This window comes from Nycticebus coucang, chromosome 16 (genome assembly GCF_027406575.1).
Source record: "Nycticebus coucang isolate mNycCou1 chromosome 16, mNycCou1.pri, whole genome shotgun sequence".
NCBI classification, from domain to species: domain Eukaryota; kingdom Metazoa; phylum Chordata; class Mammalia; order Primates; family Lorisidae; genus Nycticebus; species Nycticebus coucang.
In genome coordinates this window covers 6,426,818-6,444,165 of record NC_069795.1, presented here as the reverse complement: position 1 = coordinate 6,444,165, position 17,348 = coordinate 6,426,818, and the positions used below count along the sequence as shown (strand labels likewise).

At 45.1% G+C, this 17,348-nt stretch overlaps 1 protein-coding gene across 2 annotated transcripts; it reads left to right on the top strand.

Moving 5' to 3' along the window:
• Positions 1 to 826: 826 nt before the first annotated feature.
• GET1 (guided entry of tail-anchored proteins factor 1) lies at positions 827 to 15,264 on the top strand. Of its 2 annotated transcripts, XR_008374893.1 has the most exons (6): positions 827 to 1,028; positions 7,343 to 7,508; positions 9,771 to 9,838; positions 11,098 to 11,212; positions 14,107 to 14,238; positions 14,419 to 15,264. XR_008374893.1 is itself a non-coding variant. In XM_053564720.1 (5 exons), the coding sequence occupies exons 1-5, from the start codon at positions 927 to 929 to the stop codon at positions 14,178 to 14,180; spliced, it is 525 nt and encodes a 174-aa protein (XP_053420695.1). In that variant the 5' UTR covers positions 827 to 926; the 3' UTR covers positions 14,181 to 15,264. The 2 variants fall into 2 exon arrangements, 1 of the variants encoding a protein (XP_053420695.1); XM_053564720.1 differs by having other exon boundaries at positions 14,107 to 15,264.
• Positions 15,265 to 17,348: the final 2,084 nt, after the last annotated feature.

Below are 17,348 nucleotides of genomic sequence, written 5' to 3'. Positions count from 1 at the left end.
TCATTTTGATTAGCAATTAGTTCTCAGAATCCATCCATGGCAGAAGAGACCGCTAAACATCTTTGGCTTTATCTCCTATACATAAATTTGAGTTGAGATTCTGTTTTGTAAAACCTAATCTTCATCTAAATTCAGGTTAATTATTAATTACAGGCTGTTTTGGCTCAGTCGGTAAGGCGCAGGTCCCATATACCGAGGGTGGCGGGTTCAAACCCGGCCCCTGCAAAAACTGCAACCAAAAAATAGCCGGGCGTTGTGGCGGGCGCCTGTAGTCCCAGCTACTCGGGAGGCTGAGGAAGAGAATCGCTTAAGCCCAGGAGCTGGAGGTTGCTGTGAGCTGTGTGACGCCATGGCACTCTACCGAGGGCCATAAAGTGAGACTCTGTCTCTACAAAAAAAAAAAAAAGAAAAAGAAAATGCCATGAAGGCTAAGTTGAACAGTTTGATGAGAATATTTCAGATTGTATATGAAACCCGCACATTGTACCCCTTGATTGCACTAATGTACACAGCTATGATTTAACAATAAAAATAAATTAAAAAAATAAAAATAAAATAAATTTATTTTAGGATAACAGTGAGTCAACTTAAACAAAGTTCTAATTAAATAACACAAGTGGTTTGCCGATAGGACAAAACTAGCGAGCTAGTTGTACCTGTAACACAGAATTTGCAAAAATGGTTCAGCAGGAACGGTGTTCGCGCAAGATGGCTACGGAAGCCGAGAAGATAAAAGAGCACGTTGTAACGTGTTAACCGCTCAACCTGGACCCGGAGGGAAAGATGGCCCCGCCTCCCCGCAGGAGGGCGCAGTGCGCAGGCGCCTCGGTGCGCCTCGGCAGAGGTGCCGGGCCCCACTGCGCAGGCGCGGCGCTCCTGCTGGCGTGATTCCTATGCGGCGGTGGTAGCAGCCAGAAGCCTCCGGGATGAGCACCGCCGAGGCAGACCGCTGGGCGTGGCTGCTGGTGCTCAGCTTTGTGTTTGGGTGCAACGTCCTTAGGATCCTCCTCCCGTCCTTCTCCTCCTTCGTAAGTGGCTGCCTTCAGTTTTCACGGGCCGGGAGCCATGCTGACCCAGGCCCCCGGGGGGTCTGGAGTAGACCTAGGCATCTCCAGCAGGACGCCGAAGGCCAGGCTCAGCCAGCAGTGGCGTCTTAGTCCGTTAAGTGCCTTAAGATTTTTTTTTTTTTTGAGGTAGTTGTTCGCGTCTAAAAGCTGCGAAGCTTAACCCCACGTCCAACTGTGTATTTTTGGGGAGGGGTGTGTGTGTGTGAGAGAGAGAGAGAGAAAGAAATACTTGACAGTATTGGCGACGCCCACCTGGCAGAAATTTTTGGGTTGTGGGTGGCTCGGACAGGGAGTTCACAGTGCCCCGCTGCCAGCCTCATTCGTTTCCATTAGCTCCTGGACTGTGGGGGCATTCGAGCAGCCCTTGGCTGCTAGAGTACCATGGTTTCTCGGAGGCCTCGCTTGCTGGGTCCGCAGAGCCATGACCCAGACACACGGATCTCACGTGTCCAGGAGCTCACATGCTTGGGATGAGGAGACGGGCGTTGAGGGAGAATCTCAGTGCAGTGTGATGCTTTCTGTATCCGAGAGACCGACAAGCTCCGGGGATTTTGTTAGGCATTTGGCTAGGCAGTGACTAGGGATTCGTGAACAGGAACTTGGTGGCAAATTGGATGGAGCGTGGTGGATGTGGGCTTGGGGAGTGGTCAGGGAACATTAGGAGCTGTCCCCAGGAAAGGGCGCCCACTATAAGCTCACCGCAGGAATGTGGTATGGCCCAGACTGACTTCAAAGATTGAATGGATGTGTGGTAGCGTTGTCCTGGAAAACAGTTCTTGCTTTTCTCTCCTAATGTTAAGTTGAAGTAGTAGTGTATTTAAAACTAAGCAGCACTTCTGCTTCTTTATGCTTTATTCTACCGGTATCATTGCTTGTTTTGTGCAACGCTCTTACTCCGGCCTTATGTACCCTCTGTCCTGAGGTATGGGGAATTGTTCCTCACATTCTTCGCAATCTTCTTTCATGCGGTTTAGTCTTTAAAAAAAATAAGAAAAAAGATAATGTCCCAGGTCCTAAGCATTGCATAAAAGACTGAAGAGCTGATTCCTACCCATCTTCCTTTTTCTTTGTAAAACAGACATAACATAAAATGTATTGACTTAACCTTTTTTGCATTTCAGTGGCATTAAGCACATTCACGTTGTTTTGCAACCATCAGTTGCAGAAACTTTCTCTTGTCCAGTTGAAACTCTGTACTCATTAAACACTAACTTCCCATTCCTCCCTCCCTCAGCCTCTGACAACCACCATTCTAACTTTCTGTCTGTAGAAGTTTGTCTGTTTTAAACCTCATGTAAATGGAATCATGCAGTTTTTCCTTTTATGTCTCACGTATTTCACCTATTATAATATCTTCAAGGTTCATCCACATTGTTGCATGTGTTAGAATTTACTCCTTTTTGTTTTTTTAGAATTTACTCCTTTTTAAGGCTGAATCATATGCCATTGTACCACATTTTGCTTTTTCATTCATCTGTCTGTGGACAGATGGGTTATTGGGTTATTTCCACCTTTTGACTATTGTGGATAATGCTGCTAAAACACTAGTGTTCAAATATCTGTTCACGTCTTTGCTTTCAATTCTTTTGGGTATATACCCAGAAGTGGAATTGCTGGATCATATGATGATTCTATATTTCCTTTTTTATGGGAAACCACCATACTGTTTTCCACAGTGGCCACACAATTTTACATTCCCACTAGCAGTGCACAAAGGTTCCATTTGCTGCTGTGAGCTGTGTGAGGCCACTGCACTCTACTGAGGGCCATAAAGTGAGACTCTGTCTCTACAAAAAAAAAAAAAAAAGTTCCATTTCCTGTATGTTGTCGGACATTGCTATTCTGTGTGTTTTTTTTTTTTTGGTAGCGAGGTTACTGCTGCAGTCTAGACATGCACCAGGCTTGTGCCCTCTAGGGGTGGCCATTCATCATTTAGGAAAATGAGCATTAGGCTAGTTCTCGGACCTGTGTCCATTCCTGTGCTGCGGCCTGCAGGCTGTATAGCTTAACTCAAACCAGTTAGTTTTCCCAAAAACCCATTTTGTCTTCACTCCAGCCTGGGCAATAGAGGGAGACTCTTGTCTTAAAAAACACTGGTTGTAAACTTGATTATTAGCCAGGTTCAGAGGGTTAACATAATTACCCCTGCAGTGTACAGCCTCATAGTTGGTGTTGGAAAAGTAATAAAGATCTATTTTGCCTGATCACTGGCTTTGTCACTGGTGAGGGCCTGTGAAAAGCCGTAAGGAGCGCACTGGTTCCGGGTAGGGTGAAATGCTGCTCCTTCACAGTGGTCAGAGGTGCCCCATCACAGCCTCTGGTCTGGGGACTCAAGTGGCAGAGTCAGGACAAGAAACAGTTGGATTTCTGAATACAGTGCCCACGGATGGGCTGTGCTCATATACTTTGGATTACAGCCCTCCCTCCACCCCCATCCCCCCAGGAGGGTTCAGAAGTTCTGAAACTTCTGTGTCTGGCGTGAAGCCCTTTAGGAAGCTGAAGTATCAGAAGTCCTTGGTCCAGCAAAAGGTACTGCAAGGTCCTGGGAAGAGGCAGTCTCGGGAGAGGGGTAGGAGTGGGATGCCAGTTACAAATACACCTAGCTCTTGGTGTTAAAGTGGTTGGAATTTTCAAGGTGGCCACGGAACTCATTAATGAGAGAGCGTCGGTCATTTACTAGGCAATCCAGTAATTCAGCTGTGGCATTGGGTGAGCCCCACCTCTGAGTAGGTGCAGGAGAGGCGCATTGCGCAGACGCCGGGGGGCTGGTGCGGGCCGAGGGCGCGAGGTCCCCGCCAGCCGCGCTCACTGCACAGGCGCCAGGGGTTCCTTCACAGACCCGCGAGTGAGAGGGTGCGTCCTGTAGCGGCTGCAAGTAGGGACGAGGACCATTTTTAGATTCTACGTTTTTGAAATATTTTTTCTCTTTCTGTTGCCCCAAAGTGGCCAACTCCCTTTCCCTCCAGGGGTCTTGAGGCAAGAGGCAGACATTGCAGGGCCTTCTTTCCCTCCTGCCCCCACTTTTATAGAGCACTTGTGTAGAGGGTCCCTGCTGGGGGCCACGCATGCGCACGGCCTTCGAGTGTCGGCGGTGATGATGCGGTCTACGTCACACGCCGTGACCTTGGACCCCAGGCCTGAGAAACGGGTTTGCTGCAGCCATGAGGTCGGGTGCGCAGGCCTCGGGATGGCTCCAGTCTGGGGTTTGCTCCCGCAGACGCAGGGGCCGGGTGCGGGGCGCGAGTGGCATCTCGCTTGTTGAGGGTCCCAAGCTTCGCATGGGCCTTAGTCTGTTTCCAAGGTGGAGGACTCATCCCCTCAGGGACGTTCCCGAGTGGGTGACCAGAGTTAGTCCCCCTTGCCCACTGAATTCTATGGAGGGAGGGCATGGGCTGTACAGGTCACAAGTCATGTCATCAGTTTTCACGCGGGCCTGGCCGTGAGAATTGTCGGCAGTGAGTACTGGTGGAGTGGGAGTTTGGCCAAGTTCAAGCCTCGGCGTTATGCCTGTTGGCAAAGAACACTGAATAGAAACGGCATCTGAGGGTGACTATGGCAGGAGGTTGTTAGGAGCCCAGACAGGCAGGCGGCCAGCATCTGAGGACAGGGTGGACGGGAGGACTGATTCTGTTTTTTTACTCACTGGATTTTCTACTGCCCCAGTCATCTTGATAAGAATTGTGTAAACTCCTTTTCTGCTTCAGAATTCTTTGTGGACCTATGTCCAAGATCTTGAAAGGCTGCGTCCTGCACAGCTTATCTATTTCCGTCAATTGTGAATTATAATAGCCTGGAAGGTGGCTTTTGAGTTTAGAAAAAGACTATTTATTTATTTAGAGAAAGAATCTCACTTTGTCGCCCTTGGTAAACTGCTATGGAGTCACAACTCGCAGCAACCTCCACCAGCTCCTGGGCTTAGGCGATACTCTTTTTTTTTTTTTTTTTTTTTATTAAATCATAGCTGTGTACATTGATATATTCATGGGGCATCATTCACTAGCTTCACAGACCGTTTACCAAGTTTCACATATATAGGCGATACTCTTGCCTCAGCCTCCCTGGTATCTGGGACTACAGGAGCCTGCCACAACACCCAGTTATTTTTAGAGACAGGTCTTGCTCTTGCTCAGGCTGAGCTCAGGCAATCTACCCTGCTTGGCCTCCCAGAGTGCTAGGATTACAGGCATGAGCCACTGCCCATGTTAATCTTTTTTTAAAATTTTGAAACAAACACAAATGGGCAGAAAAGTTACATGTACAGTATGAGGAAAGGGTTTTGTTTCCTGAATCATTTGAAAGTAAATTGTCAGCCTGAACCCTTTCAGTCCCCAATACTTTGTCTTGTAAACAGCGGCCTTGTTCATGATATAGCTGTGAAGTAATTTGCTATTGCAAATCCTTAGGTCCTGTCTGGGTTTTCCATGTTTCCTAATAAAGCCCTTTATTGCAAAAGGACCCACTGTAGAATTATGCATTGCACTTACTTGTCATGTCTGTGTAGTTTCCTACAATCTGGAGGAATATCTCAGTCTTTCCTTGATGTGCATGAATGTGCATGACACATTTCTGAGTATCAGAGGGCAGAGATTTTGTAGAGTGGCTGCCTGCTAGCTTGCCTGACGGAGCGGCAGGGATATTTCCAAACTAATGTGTTCTCATCCACAAGACAACTATTTGGGGTGTTTGCTGATTGCTTTGGGCTACTTTCCAGAGGCACCTCCTGAGGTTTTCTTAGACCTGTGGCGCCACTCCTGGCCCGTGTCACCTGTTGGCCATCATCATCTTGTCCCCAAATCACCAGGCAGGTGTCAGGAAGAGGGACCTTGTGGGGACTGCCTAGGTGGGCCACAAGTGCGTGGCTGGCAAGGCACAGCAGGGTAGGGTGGGGGCTCCTCCTTAAGTACGTTTACATCTGTGTTTATTTCTCTTATCAGTAGGAAACCATGAATTTATATACCCTTACCTTCCTTTCTAAGTCAACACCACAAAGTTCGTTCTGGCTCCCTCCTAGTCCTGTCATTCTCAATATGTTTACTTGGTGTGATCAGTCCTTCCTTTGTAACTAATCTCCTGTCTTCACGGCCTGCCCTACCTGCCTATCCCCACTTGGGTTCCAACACGGTGTTTGGCAAGTTTCCTTCTTCCTGTTTTATGCCATCCCCATTCACTGGTTCAGATTCTGCTTCTCATGTCAGGCTGCCCTCTCTTGAAGTCTCCTATACCACTATACTTGGCCCTGACTCCTCTCGCCAGGGTACTCCTGTAGGAATGGCCTCCATGTGGTCTTTGGGCTCCGACCCCCAGCCCTGGGCTACCACCTCAACCATGCCTTGCTCTGCCCCATCTAATCTAGGACTGAATTCTTCAGGAAGAGAAGAGGATGATGCATGTTCCTTTGAATGATAGCTCTGGTGATAGAATTGGTTTTCATTTTATAATCCCGGTTTTAGTTATAGTGATAGATGTATACATTTGTACTGTAACAATTCATGAGCGTGTTTGCAAAAGGAAAAATACAGTTTGAATAGTGATTCAAATATGAGGGAGTTTTTTGTGTGTATGGGGTAATTGTAGGCAGCAGGAAAAGGTGATGGGGCTGTTGTGTAGGTACAGCACAGCTTGCCCGGGGGAAGGATGGTAATAGGATGTTGGAGGAAGGTATACCTGTTCTGCCACTTCTCTCGTGTGCTGGAATTGCTTCAAAAGCAGTGATGGGGCGTGGTGGGGAGAGTTCCCACGAGGGACTGCTCCAAACTGACTGGAGATGGGACCAGCAGGAATTCTAAAGACAGAAGCACAAACACCAGGTTGATGCTCCAAAGTATTTATTAGGGGAACTTCCAAAGTGCTGTGGCAGTCAGTCCTCATGACAGAGGAGAAAGGTATGTTTTACCTAATGTGTATACCACAAGAGGGTTGGGTTATGGAGTTAATTAGAGGTATAGAGAATTTGGCTCAGGGCAGGGGCTGGTTTGTATGTATTGAGCAGCAGGATTACTCTCTGTGTTTTCAAATAACAATCTGAACTCTTTTTTTTTTTTTTTTGTAGTTTTTGGCTGGGGTTGGGTTTGAACCTGCCACCTCCGGCATATGGGGCTGGCACCTTACTCCTTTAAGCCACAGGCGCCACCCAACCTGAACTCTTTTATCAGTACTTAGGGAATGTTCAAGGCTCTCGTTTGGGTTCAGACCTGCAGGGGAAGCATGCAGCTGGCTCTAGAAAGACAGTTGGGGAAGCAATGGGAAGGCACTGATCCCAGCTGTCTACTCTCCAGATGTCCAGGGTGTTGCAGAAGGATGCAGAGCAGGAGTCACAGATGAGAGCAGAGATCCAGGATATGAAGCAAGAGCTCTCCACGGTCAATATGATGGATGAATTTGCCAGATATGCCAGGCTGGAAAGGAAGATTAACAAGATGACGGATAAGCTCAAAACTCATGGTACCTGGCCACACACTGTGGGTCATGTCTGTAAACCCAGCACTTTGGGAGACCAGGGTTTGAGACCAGCCTGGGCAATACAAAAAATTTAAAAAATTAGCTGGGCATGGCATATACCTGTAGTCCTACCTACTCAGGAGGCTGAGCCAGGAGGGTTTCTTGAGCCTGGGAGTTGGAGGTAGTGACCTGTGATTACACCACTATACTCCAAGCTGGGTAAGAGATCAGATCCTGTCTCACCAAAAAACAAAAACCGGTTGGGCGCAGTGACTTGTGTCTGTAATCCTAGCACTCTGGGAGGCCGAGGAGGGTGGATTACCTGAACTTAAGAGTTTGAGACTAGCTTGAGCCAGAGTGAGACCCCATCTCTAAAAAATAGCCTGGTGTTATGGTGGGCGTCTGTAGTCCCAACTACCAAGGAGGCTGAGGCAAGAGAATCACTTTGAGCCCAAGAGTTTGAGGTTGCTGTGAGTTGTGAGGCCATGGCACTCTACCGAGGGCAACAAAGTAAGACTTTTTCTCAAAAACAAAAACAAAACCAAATACCCTCATGATACTGGTCTTAGTTGTAGCCCAGAAAGCTTCATAAGAGCTGATTAATAGAAAAGTCTTTATATGAAGATTAATACAATTATATGCTTTGTTTCTTGGGTGTTCTAAATATTGATAGAAACTTTAAGTTGTCAAGAAGAAACCTAATAGTAATTATTTTCTCTTTATTTGCTAGTGAACCTTTGCTTTCTAAACTGAAACATCTATAATAGGATCTTGTTAGATTTTCTTCAGAGCCAACTTCTTTTTTTTTTTTTTTGTAGAGACAGAGTCTCACTGTACCACTCTTGGGTAGAGTGCCGTGGCGTCACACAGCTCACAGCAACCTCCAACTCCTGGGCTTAGGCGATTCTCTTGCCTCAGCCTCCCGAGTAGCTGGGACTACAGGCGCCCGCCACAGTGCCCAGCTATTTTTTGGTTGCAGTTTGGCTGGGGCCGGGTTTGAACCCACCACCCTCGGTATATGGGGCCGGCGCCTTACCGACTGAGCCACAGGCGCCACCCGCCAACTTCTTATTGTAGGTTTTCATTTTCAAATTCACTTTTCTGAGAGAAAATAATCTCATAGTGGATTCCCATGGGCTTTTGTTCCATTCTCTAGAAAATGCCCAGCTGGAGTATAGACTCCAAGGTGCAGCCTCCTGTGATGAAGACTGTTCCCTGGGGCAGACTGTGCTGAGAGACCCTGTGGTGTGTGCTCTGTGAAGGGCTGTCTCCACTGCTAGGGAAGCTCACAGCAGGGCGTCTGCCAGGCTGGGCCAGCTGGACTCCCATTTTGGGTCCAGTGGTGTGTAGGCTGGGAAGTAGGAGCATGTAGTCCTGTTGGGAGGTAGTAGTTGCATTAGAAAGAGAATCTCTGTTTTAGATGAATCTTTTTTTTGTTTGTTTGTTTTTTGAGACAGTGTCTTACTGTGTGGCCCTTGGTAGAGTGCTGTAGCGTCACAGCTCACAGCAAACCTCAAACGCTGGGGCTTAAGGGATTCTCTTGCCTCAGCTTCCCAAGTAACTGGGACTATAGGTGCCTGCCACAATGCCTGGCTATTTATTGTTGTTGTTTAGCAGGCCAGGCTGGGTTCAAACCCACCAGCCCCGGTGCATGTGGCTGGCGCCCTAGCCACTGAGCTATAGGCGCCGAGCCTTAGATGAATCATTTTAAGAGTTTTCAAAATTAAAGCTATTTGCCCAGGCAGGGTGGCTAAAGCCTGTAATCCTAGCACTCTGGAAGGCCCAGGTGGGTGGATTGCTTAAGCTCACAAGTTTGAGACCAGCCTGAGCAAGAGCGAGACCCCATCTTTACTAAAAATAGAAAAACTGAGGCAGTTTTTCAGTGACTTATGCCTGTAATCACTTGAGTATCACTTGAGCCCAGAGTTGGTGGTTGCTATGAGCTGTGATACTATGGCTTTTTACCCAAGACAGCAGCTTGAGACTCTTTCTCAAAAAAAAAACAAAAAACAAAAAAACAACCCCCCCAAAAAAAACAAAACCAAAATTAAAGCTATTTAAATCTCACAGTCCGAGTGGGATTTTGTTTTAAATAATAGCATAGTGAGATAGTAGATGACTTTTTAAAAATTCTGTTTTATATTGTGTAAATAAATTGATTGTTTCATTTATAATCAAAATATTTTATAAGGGAAAATAACATTTTTTGTGTACTTGAATATTAATTTTTCAGGACTGACATTGTTTTATTTTTTTTTCTTTCAGTGAAAGCACGGACAGCTCAATTAGCCAAGATAAAATGGGTTATCAATGTTGCTTTCTACATACTACAGGTAAGTGTGCTGTAGTGTCACATGGGGTCATTAGAGTTGGCAATGACGGGGCTTCAGAAGCTTATGGGCCATGAAAGCCAGAGATTGGAGTTCTGGCTTTTTCACTTTCAGCTGCTGTGTCATTTGGTCCTACCAATGTGTAAGTCTGCACACACTGTGAATTCAGAAGTTAGACTAAAAGAAAGCCTTTTTCTTGATTAGAGGTTGTTAAGATCAGGACTTACTGGCGTATTAACCCTGAAGTAACTTCTCAGGAAGTCTTTTGTATTTATTGCCTTTATTCTAGTACAGTTTTAAGGGTCTGGGGGGATGAAGTAAGAAGCATATATTGATACTTTCTCTAAGATCATCATTGATATTAGTCTTTGCTTGTTTCCTGGTGTGCTTAAACACATGCTTTATTCTGGCAGAGCCAGTTTTTCTCTCATCCTGCGCTGCTGCATTCATGCGTACATGCCTTAGTGGCTGCTTTAGTCAGTTTCTGCGGTTCAGTGCTATGGGTCGTCTTTCTGAAGGGAAAGGATTCACGCTCATGCCCTCCCCCACAAAAGCCCAGGTTTGGAAAGACATACAAGGGAATCGATGCTGAGGTACTATTGACTTGGGACAGGTTTCTCAGAGACAGGAGTTAAGCCAGCTGCTCTCTTTTAAGGGTCTGGTCATTAGAGCAGCATATTCAGCCCAGAAAGGGGACAGAAGCCAACCAAAGGAGCATTGCTGGGGACAGCACAGAAAATTAAGCATCAGTTCTCCACCCACCACTGAGCCTCACAGAGGGTTCACCTATGCACGTGTATGCTGGCACCAACACTCACATGTGAATGTGGGAATTAATTATGTTTTCAAGGATCTTAGAAGTGGAAATGGGTTTTGTCTCTAGGCAGGTGTACTTAGCATGTAGTCTGACTATTCAGTGTGAAAAGAATACCTTGGTTAATTTATTAGTCAATTTAAATTGTGGTTAGACCTAGTCTTACTAAAACAGTAAAATGCCAGTTCATATAATAAGGCTCACCCACTTGTTAGCAGTATATTCCAGATGTCCTCATGAGCTCATCTTCAATTAGACATTCTGTTTCAAGGTCTCAGCAGTTAGTAACCGTGGATGTGTGTCTGCTGCCTGTGAGGACTGGTTGTGAGGCTTGCCTCTTCAGTCTGGAGAGTGCTCAGTTTTCTCTGTATGTTGCCCATTTTTCTTTCTATGGTTATTGGGTATGTGGCTGGCGGGTTATTTTCACTCACCAGATGTATTTTTCCAGGCTGCTTTGATGATCTCACTCATTTGGAAGTACTATTCTGTCCCTGTAGCTGTTGTGCCAAGTAAATGGATAACCCCACTAGACCGCCTGGTAGCCTTTCCTACTAGAGTAGCAGGTAAGAATGAAATTCCTGGGAAATATACTGGGAGATATGGATAGTCTTATGTAGACGTTTGTGGTGGAAGATTTAGCTAGCTTAGCATCAGCCTCTCCATACATTTAGTGGGCAGGGTTTGTGTCTCAACCTCATGCCATGCTGCAGTGAAGAAATTGAGGTCTAGAGAAGTTACTTGCCCAGGGGCACCAGCATGTTACCGAGCAGAACTAGAATTCAGTTCCTGGTCTATTTTTTTTTTTTTTTAAGAGACAGAGTCTTATTTTATCCCCCTCAGTAGAGTGCTGTGGTATCGCAGCTCACAGCAACCTCTACTCTTGGGCTTAGGTGATTCTCTTGCCTCAGCCTCCCAAGAGGCTGGGACTACAGGTGCCCACCACAAGGCCCGGCTATTTTTTGTTGCAGTTTGGCCAGGGCCAGAGCTGGGTTTGAACCTGCCACTCTCGTTATATGGGGCCAGTGCCCTACCTGCCACAGGTGCCGCCCCCTCAGGTCTATTTCTGAAATTATGACCACTGCTTAGAGTCTCACACCCCATTTATTGAAATACCACCTGCAGTTTCCAATTCTGTGTCTTTTCACTCCTTACTGTCGTTTGCCTTCTGCAGCACTTGCTGCTGTTGGCATTCTCTTTTTTTTTGGGAGGCAGAAAAGCCTCCAAACCCTCCTGTCCTGGGTAGAGTGCTGTGGCATTGTAGCTGACAGCAACTTCAAACTTCTGGGCTCAAGAGATCCTCTTGCTTCAGTCTCCCAAGTAGCTGGGACTGCCGGCACCTGCCATAACATTTAGCTATTTTTTTCTATTTTTAGTAAAGATGGGGTATCACTCTTGCTCAGGTTGGTGTCAAATTCCTGAACTCAAGGGATCCACCTGCCTTGGCCTCCTGGAGTGCTGGATTACAGGTGTGAGCCACTGAGTTTGGCTGGTCATTATTTTATTTTTGAAAGGTAATCTTTTTTAGATGTTAGAAGTAGTACATATCGGGCGGTGCCTGTGGCTCAGTGAGTATGGCACCAGTCCCATATACCGAGGGTGACGGGTTTGAACCCGGCTCCTGCAAACTGCACCAAAAATAGCCGGGCATCGTGGCGGGCACTTGTAATCCCAGCTACTCGAGAGGCTGAGGCAAGAGAATCAGCTAAGCCCAAGAGCTGGAGGTTGCTGTGAGCTGTGATGCCATGGCCCTCTACCGAGGGTGACAAAATGAGACTGTCTCTAAAAAAAAAAAAAAGTAGTAGTACATATCATTGTAAAATTATTAGAAATAGATAATTAAAAAAAAATCCTATTAGCTATGGATAATCTCTCTTATCCATATTTTTTCCATTCCATTTCCATACTATTGTGATACATTTTTTCCAGTTTTTTTCATTTATTTTGATATAATTAAGGTTATCTGGCACATGGGATTTTATATCCCTTTTTTACTTTACAGTGTAAGTCCGTTCCCACGTGTCTTAGTCTGTTCAGACTTCTGTAACAAAATGTTATGAACAAGTAGCTTATTAACAACAGATGCTCATGTGTCTCCATTTATTTCTGACAGTTCTAGAGGCTGGGAAGTCAGAGATCAAGGCATCAGCAGATTTGGTGTCTGATCAGGGCCCATCTTCTGATTCATAGATAGCGCCTTCTCACTATGTCCTCACGTGGTGGAAAGAAGGCAAGAATGAGGTCCCTTGGGTCTTATTTATAAGGACATTTATTCTATTCATGAGAGCTCTGCTCCTTATGACATAGTTACCTCCCAAAAGTCTCCACCTCCTAATACTATATTGTTGTGGGGATGAGGATTTCAACATGAATTTCAGACCATAGCACTTTATCAATAAACTTTATTCAGGAATTATCAGTAGCTCTTCTTCATTTGGGTATGTCATAATTTACTAATTTCCCTGATGAAGAATGTTTATTGAGATCCTAATGTTTAGTTATTAAAGATGATGGGGGCAGCACCTGTAGCTCAGTGGGTAGGTGTTGGTTGGAACCCAGCCCAGGCCAGCTAAAACAACGACAACTACAACAAAAAAAAATAGCTGGGCAATGTGGCGGGCGCCTGCAGTGGGAGGCTGAAGCAAGAAAATCGCTTAAGCCCAAGAGTTTGACGTTGCTGTGAGCTAAGATGCTATGGCATTCTACCGAGGGTGACAAAACAAAACAAAAAAGATTATGGTGTGTCATAAATCTGTGTCGGTCAGTCTTTGGCTGTGATTTGGGATTATTCTGGAGGTTAATTAATAGTCCAAAGAAATAACTGTTTGAAAGATGTATAATTTAGGGCGGCGCCTGTGGCTCAAGCAGTAGGGCGCCAGTCCCATATGCCGGAGGTGGTGGGTTCAAACCCTGCCCCGGCCAAAAAAAAAAAAAAGAAAGATGTATAATTTAGCCATGACCTCTATGCCCTTCCTTCAGCTTCCCCTTCCCTTGGCACAGCAGGGCCCAGGTCAGAGCCTCTGCACTGCTGACCAGAGGAGCAACAGGCTGCCCTTCCAAGCCTCCCGCAGAGCCCAATGGCCAGTCTCACAGCCTGTCCCGTGAGATGCCCACGTATCTCCATTATCAGTGGGGCAAGCAAGGCATGGGCAAACCATGCCTTGTTTATAATGTTTCTTTGAGAAAGGAAAAATAGTCTTACAGTCCGTTGATACCGCAAATAGTAACACATATCTCTGGCAGGAAGTGTAATTCCAGCTTAGCAAAGAATGCGACTCTGTGAATCCATAGAAAGTCTGACAGTTTTGAACTGACAAAACAAAAACTTAGTCTTTCTTGACCCTGCACTGTTAGAGAGGAATTGAAACACTCTTGTTTCCGTAAGTTAGAGGTAGCAGAGGCAGGCAGTGTGGGTAGCACTGCTGGCGTGCTCTCTCACGTGGGATTTCTTTATTTTCAGGTGGTGTTGGAATTACCTGTTGGATTTTAGTCTGTAACAAAGTTGTGGCCATTGTGCTTCATCCTTTCAGCTGAAAAGGAAGATAAATGTGGCAATGAGACTTTTAAAAAATGGAGTTTCTTTTATATTAGGGTAAAAATCTTATTTATGCTTTTTTTAAAACAAAAATGTTAGATTTTTGCTGTTGAATATGTTTGTTCTTGGACTTCATGTGAGATCCTTGTAAGAATTAAGATTTTCCTGTACTTGTCTTTGGGCCGGAAAGGTCAGTTTATGACACATGTAACTTTTTTTTTCACAAAAATGTCTCAGTTTTATTCCGGCGATTTACATCTTCCCTGCTTTTTTGCTGACCTGAGCCGGAATGCAGAGGATGTTGGGGTTTCCTCCATGACTCTGGCCAGCACGTTGTCAATATAGTCTCCCAGCTCACAGACCTGAAATTCCTTCTGACTTATTGTTTCCTTCTGTTTGAGGACCATCTGGATCAGCTCATCATGGCTCAGCTGTGCGTAAGCAAAGGCAGGGTCCGAGGGGTTGTATTTCTTCATCACTGATGATGGTGGCAGTTCCGAAGCTGGAGTTAGCAGTCTTGGTGGCTGTTGTGTTCATTGGCTTCGCAGGATGAAGTCTATGCTTGGCTGAGCCAGGGCCAGTACCTGGCTGAGCTGAGACTGGATGTGTCTCTGAGGGCGAGACCCATTCCAGATCTGCAGGAAATGTGTAACATGGGAGTTGCACACTTTCGCACACTTTTGTCATATTTTGATCATATCACCAACTGGAAAGTCAAAATTTTGTAACAAGTGAAGGCATAGTACTATTCTTAATGTGGTTTAGAAAGTAACTTGATTTTAATATCACTATTTGAATTTGAAAATCTGTTTTGTACTCTCGTGGAGTACACTTAAAAGAGTAATTGACATTGCTTGTGCTTCTTCCTCAGTCAGAAATACTGTTGGACAGCTGTTTGTATAGTGGTATTTACTTATTTGATGCTGTCACTTTTTCATGACTAGTTTATAAATGTATTCTTGAGACTATAATTGTTTTATGCTCAAATTGTGTTATGTATGTAAAGCATTTTAAAATTCAGTGTATTTTATAAGCATTTAATATTTATGCTTTATAGAATGTAACAGCTAAAAAAAACAAAAACCTAGTAATCTTGGTTAAATTAATCTGAACTGAAACCTGTTTGGCCTGTAAAGTATAATTGTACTAAATCTTTTTTAAAACACTTTTCTCTTATTAAAATCTTTGCAAGTGCTTGTGTGACTTCCTTATTAGTTACTTGCTGTGAGCAACCCCTAACTGACTCAGAGTCATTAACTAAGAGGGTGACCATAGCAACTCTAAAGCTAAATACTGTCCTTAGTTTTTTTTTTTTTTTTTTTTTGTAGAGACAGAGTCTCACTTTATGGCCCTCGGTAGAGTGCCGTGGCCACACACACACAGCTCACAGCAACCTCCAACTCCTGGGGTTAAGCGATTCTCTTGCCTCAGCCTCCTGAGTAGCTGGGACTACAGGCGCCCGCCACAATTCCCGGCTATTTTTTGGTTGCAGTTTGGCCGGGGCTGGGTTTGAACCCGCCACCCTTGGTATATGGGACCGGCGCCTTACCGACTGAGCCACAGCTCCGCCCTGTCCTTAGTTTTTGAAAGATCGCATTTCTTTTTCTTGGGTTCCCTAATTATCACAAGGTAGTTCATGGTTATTTTGGCTAATTGCACTGTGAAGAGACAAGGTGCTGCGGTCCTTTAGTTTACTGTCATAACTGAAGGCCCCAGAGTGGGCTGCAGGTTCTGCTCACTGAGCTCAGTGCTGCAGGCCTGCCTAGCTCCAGGTTTTCTTAGCTCTGAGGAGGGGCACAGCAGGGGATGCAGTACCGTGGAGGACCTGTACTCTGGCTTCCAGTATCTTCTCTCCGCACAGGATGCATTTTGGCCACAAAAGATGAGATGCCAACCTGAGGAGGAGACTGGAGCAGCACAGAAGCTGCAGGGTCCCTTAGACGAAGCTTAGCGCTTGGAAGGTACATGCCTACCTCTCACCTCGGTGAGCTACCTAAGTAAACAGCTGGGCAGCCAGCTACAGCATGCCTGAGACGCTTTGGATCACTAGCTGGTGTAAAGTATCTCTGAAGAGACTCTTATCTCCTTAAGCACATGTTACTTCAGTTGATACTGCAAGAATTTTGACAATCTTGTGGCTAGAGGGAAAGGAAAGATTTATAGTTCATAGCTGTTAACTCTTACCACATATATGAACAGAATGTGAAGATTAGGGGAAATTTAAATGTTCCTTATATGTCATATCATTGTTTTTTCAGAAATTATATTTGTTTTAAAATAGCAAATATGCTACAGAATTCAAAAGATCCAGAAAGTGACACAGTAAAAAGCATTTCTGATCTGCTACTGTCTTGTCACCTAGTTTCTCAAAGTTTCCCATTGTTGCCACTTCCTATGATTCTTCTCATGATATTCTATGCATTTATGGATATTGACATATGTGCTTTTAAAGTAAATGTTTTTAAATTATAAAAGTAATACTTAGTCCCAGCTACTTGGGAGGGTGATCTGGGCTTGAGCCCAGGAGTTGAAGACCAACCTGGGCAAAATAGCGAGACTTTGTTTCAAAAAATGAAATAAAAGTAATACCTAAAAAACGACAACAACAGCAAAAAGTAATACGTTTGCTGCTTAAAAAAAAAAAATCTAACTTGAGGCTCCATGCCCATAGTTCAGTGGGTAGGGCGCCGGCCACGTACACTGAGCCTGGCAGGTTCGAACCCGGCCTGGACCAGCTAAAATCAACAATGACGACAACAACAATAACAAAAACAACAAAAATGGTCGGGTGTTGTGGCAGGCACCTGTAGTCCCAGCTACTTAGGAGGCTGAGGCAAGAGAATCGCTGAAGTCCAAGAGTTTGAGGATGCTGTGAGCTGTGATACCATGGGCACTCTACCCAGGGTGAAATAGTGAAACTCTTTCTCAAAAAAAATCTAACTTGGGAAGCATAGAACTGAAACAAGCAAACAAAATGTCCCATGATTCCATAGAACTGGGGTAGTATACTGAGTTAATGGTCCAGCTTTTTTCTTTTTTCTTTATATGTGTATGTAATATTTACAGATAGCTGCTAGGTTTGGGGTTTTTAAAAAAAAGTTTTAATGTATTTTTTGAGATAGTCTCACTCTGTCGCCCAGGCTAGAGTGCTGTGGTATCAGCTTAGC